Raw genomic sequence first — 22,183 nt, 5'->3', positions numbered from 1 at the left:
AATTATATATATTTTTTGCTAAACAGCTGCTTTGTAAAACATTTGAATGGTTTCTGAGCGCATCCAAAACTGTGGTAAAAGACTTTATTAATTAGTTGAACTGTTCAAGCACCAATTACTTAGCAGTGCAAAAACTACGACTCGGATACTGAAGATATGTCCTTGATCATAAATTCTGTTAACTTTTTCAAAATCGGTAAAAAGTGGTATTAATGGTTGCAATTGCACTCTTTCTTCGGCAATCGAGACCGAGAAAACGATGTATACTAATAAGTAAATTTCAGATTTGCAAAGTTAAGAAAGCCAGATAAAGCAATTTCCTGAAGCGTACTATTATTTAGTACAAACCTACGATTGTTATTTCATGATTAATTATAGAAAACTTCAAGAACCAATAGAATATCATCTCAAATTACTGTTGACGGTTTTTAAAAGAGGAAAGAAACAGAAAAATGGATAAAATGACTGACTAAAAACTTCGATTATATAATTTAAGCAATTGATTCTTAAAATACGATATACCAAACTCTAATAAATTGAAATATCGCCAAGCACCGTCACAGACTAAAAAATTGAAACGTTTGAACTGAACCATACTCACTGAGTTATTAATAATTTGCTTCCAAACCCAAACACATTTTCTAAGCTGGAGCGCAAAAATTGTCAGAAATTAATTCGTATAACTTGTTATCAAAATCAGCCAGTTCAGTTCAAAATTATTAACATAAAGAAAACTTTGTATCTGAGTTATGGGCAATTCGGCAGAAAGTTTTTGTGAAACTTAAGTTAGCAATGCTCTCAATCCTTTTTTCAACCTGTTATGCGACAACTGAAATTGGTGGTGAAGCGAAGCGAACTTCTGAGAGGAAACTTGAGCTAAGTTGTGAGTAGTATGCAATTCTAAAGCGCCCGATTCTTACTGCACTAGCAAGGGATAGAGATACTCAGAGCATCAAATACGTCTTTGACAATCGGGATGAAAAAAAAAACATGTCAAAGGAGTTTGGCAGCACCACTGGATTGTCATGACAGTATTCCTGACCGCCGTTTTACTTGTGCATTATCCGAGCCTCCACCACTCTTTACATTAAATGATCCCACTTATCCTATTCTATTTTGTTTAGTTTAGAAGTTCAGCATTCTATTGAACTGCTTCAGAAGTTTCATTTGTTTCTTGGAAGTGTAGTAGAAGAATAATCCGCATTGTGTTTTTTCTTTGACTTTTGAGCCAGTCTGGCCATTTCATGTATAGTGAGGTCCATGTCGAACAGTCTGCTGTGTTGAGTATCTACACACATGATTGTCTTCTCCACCTGTTGCAGTGCAGATTGTCTCGTCTCCCTCTCTTTGAGAGTCACGTCTATGCAGTAGTCCTCGAACACGCTGAACCTAAACACGACAAAATCATATGTTATACGAATACATGTAGGTGAAACTTCCCATTGCATACACAGTTAATAAACAGCAAATATTTGAAAAAAGCGAATAAATGATTGAAAAAACTAAACATGCGTTGAAAACAACTTCTATACACAGAGGCGAAGCGGACCTTCGCATCTTTTGCGATACAAGGCAAGCACAGCATTGCAAGCTAGCGAATAGAAAAAAAACTGAAATAATAAATCGAAAATATTTAGGGAAAAAACGAGGGTAAAAAAACTCAGAACAACAGTCAAGAAACACAACCAGCATTGTCTTGAAATTTTTAACGAGCAGCCACTAAGCCGACAATGCGTTCATTGAGGCAAAACCAGCCGCTCGAAGCCGCTCATTAGACCGAAAACAAAAAAAAATTGATGACATAAAATTTTTTGAGCAATTAAGTTTTAAAACTTTGAACTTTTGCAAGACAAACTACATGAATTTTAATAAATCATTTTTTACCCTTGAAGCGAAACAAATCAAGGTAATAAGGCCAATAAAACATAAGCCGACAACATAGCCAACAGACAGTTGGAAAAGAGTCAATGAATGCAAAAAAAAACACAAAAACAATAACTTATTTGACAAAATTTCAGCTTTCGAACTTCTAACAAAAAATATGGCCTAAAAGCTTTTTATATTTCAAGAGCATATTATTATAGGCACTTTTAGATAAAATTAACTCAATTTGAGAAAACTGTATGAATAAATAAAATTAAATTTCCACTTTCGAAACTAGAAGTCGATCACGTTCTTTGTGAAATTTTTACTTTTGCTGTTCGGTACTGAATTTCGCCTTCCTTTTAACAAAAGAAATGAAGTGAAGTTAAAAGAAATCAAAAGTCAAACCGCGAAAAATTAAATTTGATGAATTACAGAAGACATCAAAAACACTTGCATCTACGGCGAACATTGCTGCCCGCACAACAAAATTCTACAATGTAGGCTGACAAAAGAAAATCCGATATTACAATTTTGCACGGAATTTTTTTTAAATATAATTTCAACCGTACTAAAAAAAAGGTCCGGCCAGCACTCAAACCCCAGACCTGGGTTATAGAGACAACCGCGTTACCTCTAGGGCAAGTGGAAAGCAGTCTCGAAGTTGTTAAGGTTCACTATCTAAGTAACTTCAAAACAAATTCAGATGTAGGAAAAATTGCTTGCGAGAAAAAGTCTAGTATCCGATTACAAGACACTTGCTTTCGCAAGTGAAACAATAAAAAATTATACGCCGCTTTTTGAGAAAATAACCAAAACAAAAACTTAGCTTAAAAATAAGCACCAATAATTTTTATTATTTTTTATCAACTTGGCATATTTGACACAGAGGCGAAGCTTCGCCACGCAAACACTAGCGAGAACACGACAAAAAGCAGCTTTAGAAAGTGCAATAAGAAATAGAATTAAGCCTCGAATAAGCAAAAATTCGGCTAGGTCTAGGATTCGATCTGCGACCTACTGCAATCAATAGATTGTGAGTCTCACGCACTAACCACTCAGCCACCCACGCTTAACTACCGAAAAACACTAGTCAGGAATAAAGCAGCAACATATGCTAATAAATTTCCAATGCCATTCAGCAAAAGTGGCATCAAATACTAATGGACAAAATTTTGCAAGTAAAAATTTGGAGTATAACGAACTGAAGGCATCTACCAACTTTGCATGTCAAAGCATAAAGTCACATTATGTCGAAATTGTGCATTTCAAAAAAATTAGGAGATATATTGAGTCAGAAAATTTCTGAGTTAAGTTTTTATTATTGTTATGTTGTTTGAAACAATTAAGTGTTTTTTTTCCGGTTCATTTGATGAGTTAAAAATGCATCAACTGAGTTAACTTATTACTATTCGAACGTCAAAGCACACGCTATCAAAAAAGCTGTAAAGGTGCCCCAAAAGTGGCACCAATTTTGCGACTTAGGCTAGAAAAAAAGAAGGTTCTTAATAATACACTAAGCTGACGCTAGTGTAATAAAATCAACAGAAAGTTGCAAATTAAATGGGAAAGTGAAATGATCTTTAAACACCACCTTTCATTGGGTACCAATAGCTAGAAAAGCTCGTCTAATGTATAAACTAGATATAGATACTGACACCTCACTTATCCCAGTTGAATATTGTCCGGTTCTTTTAGAACGAAAAGAAGACGTGTTGTGATTGCTTATGGTAACGCGAAATGAACAAATCCAGGTCAAATTAACCTTCTTAAGTTAATCTTCGCAAACTCCAGCAAGAAAACAACAAAAAAGCAGCGCTATAAAAGAAAATAGGAAAATAAATTATTTATTTCAGAAAGATTACGATATATGGAGTTGGAAAATTTCCTGAAACCGTTGTACTGTGGTTTAAAAGAAATAATATTTTTCGGTTCATTTGATGAAATGAAAAACATCAACTGAATTAACTAACCTATTACTATTCCAAAGTTAAAACACATGCAATCAAAAAGCGACTCCTGAGGCACCAATAGAAATCTGAAAACTAATTTCCACTTTCGAAACAAGAAGTCGATCACGTTTTTCGTGACCTTTTTACTTTTACTGTTCGATACTGAAGTTCGCCTTCCTTTTAACCAAAGAAATGAAGTGAACTTCAAGGAAATCAACAGTCAAACAGCGAAAAAATAAATTTGAGCCTGAACAAACTTTAAAAGGCTTTTCCTGAAAAAAAAAACGGAAAAAAAATAACCGTGACCTATAGAAGAGTGAACTACGTTCATTGACTCTTAAAAATTTGAACCTGAAAAAAAAGTCTTTTCCTGAAAGAAAAAAAATGGAAAAAAATCACGACCTATAAAAGAGTCTGTACTGCGTTCATCGACTCTTTAAAGATTTTAGTTTTCTTTGGTACGCATAATCGTATGCAAAGACCTAAATTTTTCCTAATTTGGAAATAGTACTTGGTTCGGCGAATTTTTCATGAAGTACCTTTCGGAGCTCTTCTTTTCGGCTTCCAACTCCTCTGGAGTGAGTTTTGAGGAGCGGGAGAGAAAATACTTGATGAGGGATATGACACTCTCTATTATGCTGAAGGGAGGCGGGAAATGGGGCTTGTTCTCGTACTCCTTCACCAGTAGAAACATCTCATTCTTCCACTCCATGTCCGAGATACCCTCCACCTAAACACATCATAGCCGCTTCATTACGCAACCATCTAGATAGACGAAATGAGAGCCTTAAATACCTTTCTGTTATGTACAGCAGAAACGACTGGGGCTACTTCAGCTTAGTGACGACATATCATTAAAACTTAAACTAAACAGATCAGCTCTTATATGATCACAAATAGCCAACAAACAGTACAAGTGTTAATTTACTCAAGGAATATTTTTATTTTTCGATTTTCATAGAAAAATTTACAACCACGTTAACTTTCGCTGAATTCCAGGATTCTTTTACACAGACGCGAAGTTACACTTCGCATGCACAAGCAAAAATATGACCGATAACGCAACTGGGAAAAACTGAAGGAGTAAAACTTTGAATCAACAAAGTTTCTTAAGTGACGCACGCCATTTATGACGATTTAGCAGTCAATTTGAAAACATGAAAACAAGAAATTTGCCAACTAACATGCCTCAATTTACAGAGCATTCTATTGGGCAGTAATAACATGAAAAAAATTAAACGAAATAAAAATTTAATGAACTTTTTTTAAATTTAAGATTTTTTTTTTGAGGAAATCATCCCCCCACACGCCATATTAGGTACAAAAAGATAAATTTCGCTCCTAGTAACAAATAGATTACGGCAAATCAGCTTCCTTTAACCAATTTGAAATGATTTCTATGACTGGATTAAATCTCCCGCGTCCAGACAATTCGGCCAAAGACAATTCAGCCAATAATATAGACCGACGCAGTCGCGCCACCGTGTTGCGAGCTTGCCAACAGAGGGTAGGACTCTATACGATATTTAGAGCCGGTTATCGTTTAGGCGAAATTTAGGCTATACGAAATTTAGGCGCACGAATTGTCTGTGCGCCTAAATCTCCATGGCAAAGTCGAAATTTGTCTGAAGAAAAAAAAAACCACCCGAGCACAAATATTCCGTTATTTTCGTTACGAAAGTGGGAACAATAATAGTCTGTGCTAAAATTGTTAGCATTGCCGGTACTTCATAAATCGTTATTGATCAAAAAGAACCCTTTCAAAATGAACACATTTTATCGCAACAATATTTGCGTCGCAACTATGTTTGCCACTTAGGTTGAAAAAAAAAGATAGTTCATACTATAACACAAGCATTGCTTGTGTAATGATATACTTTTTTAAAGAAACCTAATCCAATTTGAGAAAACAGGATCAATCGATAAATTTTTTATTCCGCAGCGAAATCCATTCTCAAAACTATAAGATCTTCACGCTTTTCGCGACACTTTCACTTCCATTATTGAAAGAAGTAATTTGACTTCCATCTAGCAAATTGTTTCAATTGAACTTTAAGTCAACCAGCAAAAATCAAATTAAAACGTGAAAAATTTTTATTTTTTCCTGAAAATTTAAAAATTACAAGACCTAAATGATTTTCTTCACTTCGTTCATTGAAATTTAAAGCATTTTTCAAAGCTCATTTAAATGTAAATGTCCAACAGTTTTTATTAACTTTTTATTGAAAGTATCGAAACTTTGAAAACTCGAACAATAATTCAGTGATTTTTCTAACTTAACAAAAAAAAACTTTTTTCAACGACTATAGTCAAAGAATTCTGTGCTATTTGAACAGCAAACCTCTACTCATTTGCTATTTATGTAAATTCAAATTGATTGACATTTCACCATGCTTTTAGCAAGTGGAATCAGAGAGATATGAAGTAAGTGCCAAGCCAGTTCTGCTAGGCTGAAGAATATTCTATTCGCCATATGTTACACCACATAAGTTCACAATCTCATTCTTCAATTGAACAAACGCTTGGTTGCAAGGAAGGAGTGACCCTAACGAGATTACAACCTTTCGTTTCACCATATATTTCAACGATTTGTAACATAACAATTATAGTTATTTAACGATCTCGTGTAAATAACTGCGAAACCACCGCAGTTTGAAATCTAATCATGTCAACTTAAATCTGAGACAGTAGATTAGGTTTGATTGAAAACGAAATATTTTGACACTTAGCTGTCACTTTTGCATTAATTTCAGAACAGAAACCTAAATAGTACCAATTTGCCCAGTTCAATCGATCATGAAAGTATGTCGAAATTGTGTGCACGTAATCATCATAAAACTCCGCGAACTAGGCATTTTCAAATGAATTAAAAGATATTTCAAAACCTATAGTTTAATTGAACTATCTCTTTTCTTCTTTATTGCTACCCATTCGCTCTGTCACAACAATTTGATAGCGGTTTAAATTCATCAAAATTATAGGGTTTCAAAGAAGAGCAAGTCTGCCATTTTCCTACTATTACAGTACCTGGTACCTCTAACAAGTACTAAGTTTAGCAATATGAGCTAATAGATATTGAGTTTGAAGTGATGAGAGATAAGCTGAGAACGTGCCTCGCTATAGATGGTTCCGAAGATGGCGATGACTAGGTTGAGGAGGAGTGCATTTCCGAAGAACATGATGAAGAGGATGGTGAAGAAGTAGAGCAACAGGAAACTGTCTCTGTCCTCCGTAGGCATGTTCAGGTCCTGCACCGACCCCTGCACTGCGTCCATGAACAGTTCCCCATTGAACATGAAGAAGGGACGCAAGAACAGCCACGACCACATCTCCATGCTGTTCACAGGCCCAGAGTAGGCGTCCTCGTAATTGAACGAATTCATCATTCCCTAAACACACAAAAAACACAATTAATGCTGCTGTTAAAACGCCCAGAGATTACAAAGATGAAGCCAAATTTCAACCCCGAGTTTGCTGCTTCGAAACCCACTATGAACATTACTTGATGCTTGAAGGTGAAACAACATCGGACATTCCAAACATAGCCAACATATATTAAAGAATTTTCATTTTTCGAAGAAAAAAATAAATCATGTCGAAGCCCTTTGAAATTCAAATACTGAATTCCTATTAAAAAAACCATCACTACATAAATAAGTGAAAATCACGTAGCTCTTTTACACTATTACAGCGATATGAAATTTGGTTTGATACTACGAGTAGGTAGCATATAATCATTTGATAGACCAACAGTTTTTGTTCCGCTTTTGATTCCGTCTCATGTAAGGTTCCAAATTTGTAATATTTCGTTGAATTTGATACAGTTTTAGCATTTGATTTCGACAAAATATTGAATTCATTAGACCGCATAATCCGCATTGAAGACATGCATGAAAATATCCGTCTCTAAATCAAACGCACATACGCGTGAATATGCTTCCAACTGCTTTACTATTTGCATACAAATTAGTTTTTATCTCTGCAAACCAACTTGAACGCCACTCGTTTTGAGTTGAGTCAAATGGAGACAACGTTCCTCGCAATTTAGACTCAACAGTGGGACTGGAATATGTGGCTAGTGATCTCTTTGCCAGTAGCTACCACGATATTTCACTTCAAACCACAAATGTTGAAGGAGCCAAAACTTCTCAGTCGGAAATTTAGCTCTTCCCTCTATATCGGATATGATCGAAAAAGCGCTTTTGTCAGCAAGTCGAGAATGAATTAGCTAAACTTAGGTGGCTCACCACTCTGATCCTTGACAAACGGTCATATTGTGGCACATAGGCCTTGAAAATGTTTGAAATGGGGACCAAGAAACAAAACAGGAAACACAACATACCATTTACCTGTTTCTGATATGCGATACTAGCTTTATTTGAATGATAAAATCAAGTGCACAAAGTACTCATTAAATACACACGATCATTGCCAAACATGCAGTAATGTTTTATGACTTACAGTAAGCATTAAATTACAGGTATCAATTTAAATGTATACTTCATTCCGTCTACAAACTCCAACTTCCATAAATCATACTTACGTTATATAAAACATACAAAGCCAACAGACGATTGTAAAAGTATTGATGATCTACAGGAAATCTTGAATACACTTGAATACCTTGAGGAATATTCCAGACGCGAGAATGAGTATGCCTAGGATGCTGAGGAAGATGACAAGCTCCACCAACATCTTCCGGATCATGATCCACATGGGTCCAGTCACTTGAGAACAGGTGTAGAAGCGCAGCAGCCGGATCCACATCAGTAAACACACGATTCCATACCAGCCTAAACTCGCACAAGTACTTTTAAAACAAGTAGCATTCGACCACCCGCCATGCTGAAGAGCACCACCACCTCCCATAAAAAATACACGCAGCAATAGATGTGCTTTAATTACCCGGGTATAGCAATCTCAAATTAGAAATTGTTCATGGAATGTTCAAACAGCTGATGTATAAAGTCGTAACATTCATAGTATTAAATCAGTAGCTGGTCCATTAAAATACAAACCAAATGTTCAAATCGAGAGATTGCTTGGATAGTTTATAAATCGAAATATACCAGGAAAATAAATTTTCTGCAAAGGCGAAAAAAAGCCCGTTACTGATACCCAAAAAAAAACAGTTTATAGATACAATAAGTGGATTCAAACTAAAAGCTTGCTTTAGTAAAAACTGGCTTTTACCAACTTATTTGCAATTTTGATCTCCAAAAAACCGATTACTTGATAGCCCCTTGAACCTTGCTCAATTTTCTGAATAGCAAATTGCTTTGAGGGGTTTCCTAAGAGCATTTCAGTTCAACAAGCGACCACCTGAAACAAAAAAGTATAGAAGAGAAAAACAAGGGTAGTTAAGTCGTATTTATCTGCGCATCGAACATTTCGAACTTTATTGACATTTTAATGCCTTGAAATCTTTCATTTGATTTCCTGACTTCGAAGCTTTGGTCTCAAATTATTTCCATGGATGGATACTTTTTAATTTTTGTGGTTCCAAGTTTCAGTTGATAGTTCGAACAATCTGGCAAAGTTAGTTTGACATTCTTAAAGCAAGGTATTCAAGCAACGAATGGTTACGATATCTCAAGTTCATTTTGGGGGCCACGAAAAATTTAGTTAAAACTAACTAACAAGTACTGTCTAAACATCAAAATGCATATGACACGATGTGACCTCATCTGAAGAGTTCTTCATTGAACAGTCTAGATTATTGCTCACTTCAGAATAGTTAAGAGATCTAAAATAATCTTGTCTGTTTTATGCACAGTGCGGCTCATGTCAACGAAAAATATGGTTGAATAATCAGAATAGTTCAGTAAAACTTGAAAGCTTTGGTTACCTTTGACAATTTTGGGGTAATATCCGTGCATGGCGAAGGAGCAGAGGGCTATATTGAGGTAACAGAAGTCCAATATGTTCCACTCTGACTTGATCCAGAGCTTGATCTTCATGAACCAGGATGCATCCTGGGCCACTAAGGACTGGATCAAGTCCAGGTAGGAGGCCACCCAGACCCACAGTACAATTATTTCATAGAAGCCTCGCGTTCCGTCCTCCGTGTAGTAGAAGACGTAAAACATAGAGTAGATGATAAGGAAGGCCATGTAGCTAATAAGATGCACTACAAACTTTGTGACCGGCACTCCGTAAAATAGCGCCAGCTTGTCCAACAACTCGTCGCCTTCATCTGGAATATCCCACTCTGGCTCCACAGGCTCTATCACTGGTGTTTCAGTCAACTCCACTAGTTCATCTCTGCTTGACCCCTCAAACTTTTTCTTCAACTCAGTAACTTTATCCCCATTTTGTTTTGGAACGAATGCTGCATTTTTTTCCTTATTAAACCCCTCGTCAAGTCCATTTTTCAAGTCCGTGCTCTCATGATTGTGGTCATCGTCGTCGTCATCGTCTTCATCATCTGGATCCCGTTCTTTCTTTTTGAAGGGCTTATCTTCCAGCCAGAGTTCAGCTGGTGCTGAGGGAATCAGTTTTTTAGTCACAGAGATGAAGCTAAGATATGGTGGGAAAAGCAGGCCCATAAACACGTGACTCAGGGTACAGTTCAATCTACCCTTCCATTGGTGCTCGAGAACTATCTGGCTCAATGGATGAGCAATGAACTGTTTAGCCTCAATAAACCCTGCCACGTCGAGTAAACTCTTGCGTCCCAATTGCCACGGTTTCAACTCCAGAGCTACATGGGCCAGAGATTGGTTCACAGACCAAGCACATTCCAACACATCAAGAGCGTATTCTAGGTAAACTTTTGCATTTTCATGCAACTCCTCTATTCTCGTCTCGTCAACTGAATGTGTAACCAGAGCGATTGCTTTCCTAAACAGCATGCACACAGTGGGAAGGAACCTGACTTTCAAGCTTTGACGCAAAAATAATGCAAAAAACTGTATAGTGCTTCACTAAAGCGTATCTGTTTGTTTTTCACGCAAAATTAGGTCTCGCAAAAAAACAGCGTTTGAGATAGAGTGATAGACTATAATGAGCATATTAAATAAAGGTATTTCCATTTCGTGATTCGAACTATATTTTACAAGCTTCGAGAATAAACAGTCTGGAAAATTTCAGACCAATTTTGCGATGGTAGGCCAAAAACCCGAGATAAAGCTATTTAAGCCAGTAAACGAAATGTAAAATATTTTATACATTATTTAGGATGTTATTAGCTTGAGTTTCAGATAGTGCTTCAACTGAGTTTAAATTAGCGCCTCCTCCGCTCGGAAAAACCAAGAGAAATAAAGAGTAGTCCAAGAGAAATCAAGAGCAGTCAGAGAAATCAAGAGTAGCCGTGCAAGTAGCAGAGAAAGCTCCAACCATATTCATAAAAACACTTTTTTTTTCAAAGTCATGTAATTCTTTTTTCGTTGTCAGACAGATGAAACTAGTCAAAAATTTAGAACGTTAGTAAAATAGATATCATCAACTGTAGTTGGCTACAAAAGAAAAAAATTGAAAAAAAATCAAACATTTTTGCAGATTATTTTTTGAGTTTTTGACAACTTAAGATAAGACAGCGGTAAATAAAGCTTCGAAAACTAATTTTCCTGGTGTAAAATAAAAATTTGCACAGCTTAAAGAAAATTTTTCAATTTTGTCATCTGCGTGCTTGCTTTACTCGCTTGAAATTAGACTACCATTCAAAAGAAAACCAGCGTTTCTCTACCTCGGAAAAAAAATTTATGTCGATCGAATTAGGTCTGAAGTTGCTTGTTTATGATATAACACTCATCTCATTCTGATGATTATTTGAAATACTGTAAAAAACTAGGCAAAACGGTACCTTTTTGAATTGCAAATGGATTCAGTAACAAGGTTGCTCTCTTTAATCTTTCTTTGTTCCTGTGTTTATTTTGATCGCGCCAAAGAATTTTCTCTGATGTTTGAAGACATCTCCAGGGAAAACTTTGAAATCAAAAAATTTTAACTTGAGAAAAAGAAGCAACAAAAAACAAAACAAGGATAGCAGGTTGCTGTTCAAATAACCCGAAAAATTCTTTTAATAACACAATTTTTCTTAACTCAGTAATGTATTTTTTTTAACTCAGCTTGAACATCAAAGATCATGCAACTCATTCGGATGATTAATTCTGGTTATTGCAACCTCCTCACTTGCGTTGGCCGGAACAACCAAAGAAGCCTTCTACTGTGCAAGTAGCACAGAACCTTTCGATCACATTCATTTATTTTTTTTCGAATTTGGGTTGTTCTCTGGCGTGATGTAACGAGAGGAAACATAATAAAGCTCATAAAATAAATAAATTAAGCAAAATGGACTGTCAGTGTCTCCAAACGACTACAAATTTTGGAGAATAAAAAAAATCGCCAAGAAAGCGCTAAGAAGGCTTTAAAAACTAATTTTCCTGGAGTAAAATTGAACGGCTTAAAGAAATTTTTTTCCGCTGTCACCCCTACTCTCGCTTTCCTCGCTTGAAAGTAGGCTAGAATGCAAAAAAACCGAACCAGTTTTTCTCTACCTTGAAAAAACTTCTGAAAATAGTTGATGTCGATCAAATTGCGACCGAGGGGGCTTGAATATGATATATCACTCAGCCAACTCTGATAACTATTTGTGCTCCCCTATTTTTAGTAGAAACAAGAAGAAAAACAAAAAAGGGATTGGATACTTTTATATATCGCCGATTTATTTTTTAAATAACACTTTTTATTTATAAGAAAGCGTTACAGAAAGCTTCCAAAACTAGTTCTTCTTGAGTAAATTTGAAACCTTCACAGCGTAAACAACATCATTCTCTAATATAACGCCTACTCGCTTGCTTTATTTGCTGGAAAACTTCTCCAATTACAAACTGGTTTTTCTCGACACTGAAAAAGGGTGCGTATCACGACTGAAAGGGCTATAATTTGATAAATCACTCGACCAGTTTCGATGATTATTTGCAGTACCTGATTTGGCTGGGAAACAAACTTCATACAAAGACAACGTTTTTCCCCCACTTTCAGTGGTCGCAACAAAAACGTTCACTAAAAATATCTTCACTGCGTTTAAAAATTAGAGAAAAAAACATACCAGAGAGCTGCTCCTATGAGAGCAAGATGAACTCCATTCTGACAATGTCTCCAGAAGAACTGAGATGCCTCCATTCTCTCTGTCAGAATAGCCCATATGAAAAGTTCTCGAAAGGGATCCTGGAACACCGTAAGAACTCGATTCTCATCACTCAGCTGCTTAACGTATAACTCAGGCTTCGCACTGGTGAACAGGTACACTATTTGATACACGTCCTTTAATCTAAAAGAATCTTTTGAAGAACGCTGTTGCAGGAGAAGTCTCAGAGATGATTCCTGCTTTGAAATGGCATTCGCGTACAGAAATCCAAGCTTAGCAGGAGTTAGAAACCTCTGCCACTCGAACCCGAATTCGATGAAGAGTTCAATGAACTCCATTTTGTCATCCAGCACAGCTTTCGTCATCAGTTTATTCAAATTCCTTTTCTCGCCCATGTCTCCTCCTTCTGCCTGCAGAATATCTTTTATGACGTCATCACACCTGTCCCAGTCTAGAGCCAGCTCTACTGGATCCTTAGTCTGTGCTGTCTTTCCGTTCAGCAATGCCTTCAAAATGCACTGATTGAGAGGCATGGACAAAGAAAGGTTGATTCGGTATATGAAGATATTGCGCCGCCTATCAATGCAGTTGTGCAGATGTTTCAACTCGATCGCTGCTTCGAAACTTGCCTCCTCCGAGTACAAGGTTCCTTTGCGCTTCGGCCGCACAAGGATTGCTTCCATTTGTTTCATTAGGTAAAGCTCCTGCTCATCTGTGAACTGATTGTACTCAGCCCGCTCTGCGATCTTTAGCGCGTAGCAAATCACATCACACGCACCACCTGTTCCTACAACGTCAGCAGAAAAATGCATTCTCTTTACAATCTATCCCTTCATAGTAAAACGAAGTTTTTCAACCTAAGAGTCTACATAAAGCAATTTTTCATATAACGAGCGGTACTCGATCGCGTTACCCGCTCGACCATATCTTTAAACCTGTTTTTCTGAGCACTGGGACAAATTTTTGAATATTTTTAACAGCCGTTCGAATCACGACTGAAAGGGTCTTGGATATGATATATCACTCGACCCATTCCGATGATTATTTGTGGTACCTAATTACGCTTCAAAAAAAAACACACCCGAAAACAAAGTTCCTACCCATTTTCAATCGTCGAAACATAAACTAAAAAATGCAGCGGGTAACTAAAAACTAACAGAACGCTTTCTCATAATCAAACCCTCAAAAAATTAACAATACTTCCCCACCAACAGAATATACTTTGCTATCAAAAATAATGAAACAGATTTTTTTTACTAAATGACTGAAATCTAAAACACGTAGCAAATCAAGGCATTCAAAAACAAAAACCATTTTTTTTTAAATTCAGTAAAGTGATTTACAATTCTAAACCAATGTGTTTGAATCTTGAAGCCATACCTTCATTCATCTATATTGTTTAAGCCAAACTTTTGTTTCTATTGTTTTCGGTTAACGAGTTTAAACTACGGACAATGACCTTTACTTGGTTTTTGCCACCTGAAACTGATACACGACACTTTCTGAAAGACGAAGCCAGTTTTTGCACCACTCGCGATAGAACAACACGCCGAGCGTCAATTTAGAAAAAAAACTGCTACATTTACATTTTATAATTTTCAATACAACACTTGCAATACAACAATTATAGGATGAGTGCACCAGGAAGCTTAAAAAAATTAGCAAATTTCGAGCAATGTTACAATTAAAGAAATGGAAAAACGAGAAATTAAAAAAAAAAACGTTTTTGTTTTTCGTGTTTGAAACTATTTAAAATTTTCAAAAAGGTCCTAGTGGGGTTGAAGTGGGGCTTTCAAAAAACTAGAGCCAGAGTCTTATATAAGAAAAAAATTCATGTAACGCCCATATAGGATCCACGATAGCTATATAACTAAGGCATACAAAGTAGACTACATAAATTAGAAACTAAACCGACAGAGCTTGTCGACAACCATGAAGCCGAAAAACCATCACAAGAAAATTAATATCAATACTATATAATTATACATAAAATGGTTTGAGTTCTAGATAAAGAAGTTGTAAAAACTAGTACCCGGTAGTCATGATTGGATTTTCATAAAATTTAGCAAGTCACCAGCACAACAGCATCATAAATGATTCAAGTGATTTTGTAAAAGTAGCTGTTAAATCGAAAAAAGTCTATATTCCGATTTGAGAAAAGCGGATATAATCGCAAGCGTAATCAACTTCGAGTAAAACCGATTTCACTAGGAGCACCGGCTCAATTCGCGAACACAATACTGATTCATGAAGTCGTTGTTGAAAATTCAAACCAGGCGAAGGACTCAACGGAACCCATTTCACACTAAGCAAACCAGCGAAAAAACGAAGCTCTAAACATCAAAAAAAGAAAAATTGCAAGAACTGCGAAAATCGACGGCAGAGTTTCCATAAAAAAAAAATAGAATAGAAGTAAATTAACACAGCCCGTACCATTTGAGGCGTAAATGATTTAGCCGGTGCAATCCTGAAAAAAAAAAGCAAAAAACAAGTTTTTACCAGTTTTAGCAGACACCAACCAAACCCAAAAAAGCTTGCCCAAAAAATTAAGTCCTGGCATTTTTTTGGGTAGATGGAAAGGCAGTTAAAATTACGATTTATGAATGAGGTAAAAACAGCTGATACAATGCTTAAATATTCAGATCATTTGAAGCAGAGAACTTTTAATTAAGAAAAAACTTTTCGAACGACTCAGTAGCATAGTTTTTTTCTACAGATGAAAACGTGGAAGGAAATGGGATTTTTACGAATGAGACGTAGGGTTACCAGCAATTTTTACGAGTGAAACAATTGTTCACCTTGTTTAATTGTAATGATAATCGGCATGGTGAAACGGAGCTTCGCAACACTTGCGATACAGCACAAACAAAGCAATGCAAGCTAGCGGACAGAACTTGAAAAGGAAGCCGCTATGTCGAAGCGACAAGTTGACAAAAAGACAATCAAAGGTCGGAAAAGAAAAATGAACGCAAGTAAACAAAAAACACTAACTTCGTTGAAAAAATATCTTTTGAATTTCAAAGAAAAAAATAGATGCCATTTAAGCTCTTTGAATTTCTAGACCGATTTGTGACTGGCGCTTTTTTATAACATTAATCCAATTTGAGAAAACTGGATCAACAGTTTAAGTTCTTTTCCGCTGGAAATCTAAAAATTTTATTCCGCTGGAAATCTAAATCAAAACTAGAAATCGTTATTAGGAAAGTGCTATTTACGTCACTTTTAGCAGATGAATTTCAATTGAACAGTCCATATGTACCCAAGTGCATTCATAAATGCATCATACGTATGAAGGCACATCTGTACTTATTGGATACTTTAAGAATTTTCCTTAAAAAAAACAAAAAAAAATCAGCAAGACTTATATAAGAGTCTTCACTACGTTCATTACTCTGAAAAAAATCGAAAATAGAGCCATCAAAAGATCAAAATTTTGTCTAACATGAAGTTCAATTTGACGGCCTGATTATTTAGGCCTCATTAAAACTGAAAACATAAAAATACCTTTGTCTTTTAAAGCACCGAAAATGAAGTAACTAAGCCGATATAACATAAACCGAAACCATCAAAACGAAAACAAAAGAGATAAATCAGAGTTGGTTAATTTACACAGTAGAGAACGCGTTTCACTGATAGTTGAAACTGCTTGAATCAGAAGAAATGTGATTCTTTCAAGGAAATAGATTCGCTGTTCTCAGGCAAGCGACAGAACAAGCAGAAAAATGATAGTCAGACAAAAATGTTCCACTGGGACTCCAAGCTTGTGCCAAGAGGACGCGAGAAAGAGCCTCGAAAACAAGCGAGAAGAGCCTCGAAGGTATCGAGGTTCCACGCTAGAACAAGGACAATTTCTTACAAACTCGTAAGAAACATTGTTTACGGGAAAATTGTCCCGGTAAAAAGTACACTTGCTCTCTCAAGTGAAATAAAACACAATTGAAGTGCATATACAACCTTCACAATACACTAATTTCAGCTTAAAATGGAGGTTGATGTAAGGAAAAATTAACGCATTCAGACCGTTTTATCTCGACATCGCTTTTCAAAAAACATGAAATCAAAGAAAAAATGAAAAAAGTATACTAAAAACTATATTATCGTTTGTCTCGATAGAAGTTCAGTCTAGGCAAACATTCTAGAAACTTGAACATTAAACACAGAGGCGAAACTAAGCTTCGCATCACTTGCGATACAAAGCCACCGATTCGTATTAAAAAAACGACAAAACGCTAAAAAAAAACACCCGAATTTTTGTTTCACACAGAAACTCATTTTGATGAAAACCTGTAGCAGAGCACAACAGCGAGTATTGAACTAGCTTGAAAAACTTCGAATTACGCTACACATTGCGCTAAAATATAGTCATTTAAAAAAAGACAGAAGTCGGAAAAATTTCTGAAAAATTAAGTTCATGGTTGCATCGGATGAAGTTCATAAACAGCCTTAAAAGCAACTTAAAAAATTTACCGAGCGGCAAGAAAGGCGACAATTTTGGGTTGAAACCTGGTGAGCCGGAAACAAAACTGTTGTCATAAAAAATTTCATGAAGTTTTAAAAGTTTTACGACCCACCCACACTGAAGCACATAATCCTAAACGAATATATTTGGCCCTCAAAATTACGTAATAAAAGTTGACTAAGCCGATATATCGAACTTTTTTAAATATTCAAAAAAACAAAGAACAAAAAATAACGCAAAATCAGAATTGGTAAATTTACAAACTACTGAACTTTCATTTACAGAAAAAAAACTGTTTAAATTGGATCATAACCCATGCTTTAAAAATTAAGCCAATAAAAAGCCTGCCATATAAAATGTGCGTTTAGAAAAATCGGAAAATGAACCGACAGAAGCTAGGGCGACAACCACGCACCCGAAAAAAATCGAGAGAGTGGTTTTCGAGAAATTTTTTGAAAAATTAATTAGACCCTGAAAGTCTTTACCTAAGTGCTACTTAAATGATGGTAGTTTTATTTGAATTTCAAGAAATTGAGCATGTCAAAAGCGATATTCACCATTCCTTCTAAAATAACCATTCTGTGAGCAAATTTATTTACGGGAAAAAAGTCTAGTACCTGATTGCAATACCCTTGCGAAGTTGAGCCGAAATCAATTTTTAAGTCCCAACTGAATTTACAGTGAACAACAACTTATAATTACAATGAAAGTTGCTTAAAGCACAAGCAAAATCCGCGATGTGGCAATTAAGCCGATCAAAACTTGAGCAGACAAATGAAAGTCCGACAATTCATTTTTTCTCGGATTTTTTTCCCAATTTCATTGATGCTGAAGAAAAACATGGTCAAGTCAGGACTTGAACCCCAGACCTTAGTGTAAAAAGGCAACCTCGTTACCCCTAGTCCAAGTGGAAACGAACATGGACGGTGTTCAGAGTCAAAAAGAAATGAATCAAGAAAAGAACGAGCAAGGAAAGCTTTTTACGTGAAAAAAAAAGTTCCCGATTACAAGACACCTGCTCTCGCAAGTGTATAGAATCATTCGACGCCATCTGACATTTTTTCGTGACACAACTTTGCTATAAAAAAAACAACAGATTCTAGAGTTCTTTCGCACCACATGGTTGGGAACAAGCACTGAGACGAAGTAGCATTTCGCATTGAAAGCCGGGTTCCTTTTCTATGCCCCTCCGCACTTCGAAATTTTGCATGCAAAAGTTTTGCCCATGGTGTCCAATTTTTAATTATTTGGTTGCTTTTTATTTGACATAAGCTTCGCAATTAACTTAAACATTTTAACATTGAGGCTTACGTGAAACGGTATCGAAAATTTTAGAACTATAGCGTAGCCCTGAAGAAATGAGCTACGCTCAGCTAAAGAAAAAATTGAAAATCTAAGCGCTTCAGAAAATTAAGAACATGACAGTATTCAACATAGACCAAGCAAAAAGAAAATTGAAGCTCTAGGTTGAGTTAGTTACCTTCGCAGATTACGACCGGCACATCATCAGTGAGAACGGCCGATACCTCTTTGAGCGTCTCCAATTCTCCTCCCACCACAACCAGAACTGTGGGAACTGTAAACTCGTCAAATGGCTTCGCAATGAAAGACAGCAACTCGCTGCGACACTCTGCCTCTTGAAACGGCTTGCCCTTGATGCCACCTTCGACACATAGAAAATGAGAATATAAGGGGTTCAGGGTAGTCATGAACTGGTCCTCTGTGCAAGAAGCGTCAACAGCTCCATGTTTGATCATGAAGTTCAGTTTAGAATGGTCACTACGCTTCAACTTCTTGTCTAGTCTAGTCTTTATATCCACACAGTCCCAGTTCACCAAACCGAGTAAAAAGAACTCGTTTTCGTCGTCGACTATCCAACGTTTGAACTGCAGTTCACGAAGTGCTTGTCCCACCAAATAGTCAACGCCTGACAAAGTTCCACCCCCAATCACCCAACATTTTGAGCTTGCGACTGCATTAACAAACTCTCGTTTGAATCTGGTAGATTGCTTGGCAGTCAAAGACAAGTGTCGCTGACTGCCCGAGACTGCTATTACGAAGCTAGGCTTCTCCAACACCCACCTCTGGGTTATAACATTTAATAGCTGTCTAGGGTGAGTGTCATTGGCCAATATTGCTATGTCTGCCTCCTTTTCTACAGAGTTCACTTCGTCGTTTAGCGTCACTTTCAAGAACGACTGCCATGCTATGTACTCCATGTGGATGTCTGGCCGCCAACTCTTTGAGTCTACCGTCCATCGTCTTAGATGGGGCACTGAGATGTGTTCTGATTTGAGGTACAGACAGCCGGAACATCTTCCCCGTCTTCTGTTGCTGATGTCAGGCACAAAGTTGGAACAAGTCTTGCGGCAATATTCGTTCTCACAGAAAAACTTCATCTCCTGCTTCTCTGTCGCTATTGCACCTGTGTCAAAATTCCCACGCGCCGCTTTTTTATTCATGTCTGCTCCAATCGGGGACACTGATTATCAAATAGACTTGATTCAAATTTTCAATTTATAATAATGCTCTTGATTTCATAATTGTAGAAAATGGACTTCTACAAAAGCCATGAGGGCTTTGTCTAAAACTAAAATTTACTGACAATAAGCGCCATAAATAACCTGAAAGAGCAATTTGAAAATTTCTGGCTAAGAATTTGGTTAGGTTATAAACATTCGAAGTGAAATAATCCGCAATATTTGCCAACTATTGGAACCAGTTCCTTGGGCCTTTAACCATTTCAACTCAGCGCCAACAATTACCCTACAAGTGCTTGTTTTGTTATTGCCTCCCTTACCAAAGTATTCGCTTACTATATAGTAAGTTGGGCGTCTTTTCCTTTACACCTACTGTTGGTGTGTCGGAATGAGAATACAACCGTTACTTGCAATGCGATACGCTTGTGATCAAATGCTTCCTTTATATGCTCAAATCCAGCAACTTCTGCAAAATGGAAGATTGCTTCGAATAAATTTAAATTTATTTGACGAACTTCAATAGATTATTTTATGGTTGCATTTATGTTAGTTTAAGGTCATTTTATTTGCTTTAATATTCTATCACACTTCATTTTAGATCTTCAATTTATTGTTAATAAAGTGTTCAGTTTTCTTTCATTTCACAATCGGTTAAAAACAGCCACTAACAATAAAGTTCGGACAAGTGATTAGTTATCACTACTTCAATGGAATTTCTAAGTTTCATCGTATTGCATTTATTAGATTTTAAAAATTCAACCATTTAAATGCAAAGACAACAAGGATAGCCGGAGGCTTCGCAAGTAGCGCCAAATATTCCGACCACACTGAATAAGGAAAAGAATTCAAAAAGCGAAAAAAATGTCAATTGATTTTTCATCATTTAACAGTCCAAAATTCCTGAGATTAATTTTTGTGGAAAGAGCCAGGGGCGGATTTAGAGGGGGGACGCACTCTTACCTTCAGGGATTTGACCCCCTCACCAACTAAAGGGTCTCCTCGTTGCTATTGTTTGATGAAATCCATTTTCGGCGACCAACCCTAAAAAAAATTAAAAGCGCCAATATATGCAAATTTTGAAACGAGCGCGCCAAATAAAACGCTGTTTTAGTCAAAAAAATCTAAAAACAGGATTTTTGACCTATTTTTTGCAGCGCAGAAAATTTTACCAAAAGAAGGTCTTTGTAGTGTTCTGGAAATGCTCGAAAAATCAATTTGATCAATCTAAAAAGGTCGACAAAACTTTTATTTTTTTTTGAAAATTTGCTCCCTTCAAGAAAATCTTAGATCCGCCGCCCTTGGAAAGGGGCATTATATTAGGTGGAACACCATTAGAATGGATAGAACAAAGAATCTAAAATAACGTAAAAATTGAGGAAAATTTAATTTGGAGGCCAGCTTCTAGAACTTTTTGAAGTTTTGTTAGAATCCGAATCACAACTTTTTGGGCTTGAATATATTACCCCTCTCGACCACCACAATCTTTCTTTATGGCGATCAAAATTGGCTGGAAAAAAATTGAAAACGGAACCTACGTCATAGTTCCTTCCCACTCTTCAAGAGCGGTCGATACAAAATCCTGATTAGTTTGATCAGCTCTTTTAACCCAATGCAGTTCAAGGTGTCAAAGCTCCATGAAAACCCAACATAGGTGTTTAAAAAATCTATGAAAAAGTAAAACCTCAGTTTGCTTGTTTGCAAAAATTTAATTGGCATTTAAAACCCCGACGCGTTTAGCATTGGTTGAGGTGAGACCGAATGGTTTCAATTTAATTTGAGAAAATTCAAATTTTCTCAAACCAGGCTAGCTTTATCAAAAAAAGAGCCAGCTATAAAACATTCTTGCAATTCAAAGAGCGCGATAAAAAGTGACAGACCTTTATGAAACTGGAAATAAAAAAAAACATCTTTGTTAACTCTTTTCGTACCTTTTTGTTGGCTGGCCACACTACGAAAAAAATCTTCAAAAATAAACAATCATAACTAAATCTACACAATTATCGGAGACTACAGCCAATAAAAAGCTGGTAAAGTGTGAATACAGTAACGAAACGATTGGTTTTTTAGAACTCAGAAAAAAGATCTCGTTGAACCTCTCAAAACTATAAGATTTTATGATCAACAGTTTTTTGATAAACCTAGCCCCATAAAATAAACTTGAATCAAACTTTTTATCTGCTGGGAAATCTAACTTGCGATACAGCACAAACAGGCTATGTTTGTGCTGTATCGCAAGTTAGATTTCCTAGCGGATAAAAAGTTTGATTCAATTTTATTTTATGGGGCTAGGTTTATAGCCTGACAAATAGCAGACAAGGTGCGACAAAAGCCGCTAAAC

General features: G+C 36.4%; 1 protein-coding gene across 1 annotated transcript; it reads right to left on the bottom strand.

Annotated features, from left to right (window-relative positions):
- Nucleotides 1-262: 262 nt before the first annotated feature.
- LOC134847080 (transient receptor potential cation channel subfamily M member 6-like) lies at nucleotides 263-20,304 on the bottom strand. The gene is made up of 7 exons (XM_063864526.1): nucleotides 18,846-20,304; nucleotides 12,868-13,693; nucleotides 9,664-10,658; nucleotides 8,439-8,608; nucleotides 6,929-7,204; nucleotides 4,355-4,545; nucleotides 263-1,389 (listed from the first exon to the last, which is right to left on the bottom strand). The coding sequence occupies exons 1-7, from the start codon at nucleotides 19,825-19,827 to the stop codon at nucleotides 1,164-1,166; spliced, it is 3,666 nt and encodes a 1,221-aa protein (XP_063720596.1). The 5' UTR covers nucleotides 19,828-20,304; the 3' UTR covers nucleotides 263-1,163.
- Between the last annotated feature and the right edge of the window lie 1,879 nt (nucleotides 20,305-22,183).

This window comes from Symsagittifera roscoffensis, chromosome 1 (genome assembly GCF_963678635.1).
Source record: "Symsagittifera roscoffensis chromosome 1, txSymRosc1.1, whole genome shotgun sequence".
In the NCBI taxonomy this organism is placed as follows: domain Eukaryota; kingdom Metazoa; phylum Xenacoelomorpha; order Acoela; family Convolutidae; genus Symsagittifera; species Symsagittifera roscoffensis.
Note: the sequence above shows the minus strand (reverse complement) of the source record. Positions and strands in the feature narration are given on the sequence as shown.

Excerpts from the sequence above, each read along its gene's own strand:
- LOC134847080 (XM_063864526.1), bottom strand. The coding sequence starts at position 19,827 with ATGAATAAAAAAGCGGCGCGTGGGAATTTTGACACAGGTGCAATAGCG. Across the intron at positions 10,659-12,867 it reads CTCATAGGAGCAGCTCTCTG|GAAAGCAATCGCTCTGGTTA; the intron begins GTATGTTTTTTT and ends CATGCTGTTTAG. Across the intron at positions 7,205-8,438 it reads CGTCTGGAATATTCCTCAAG|GGAATGATGAATTCGTTCAA; the intron begins GTATTCAAGTGT and ends TTGTGTGTTTAG.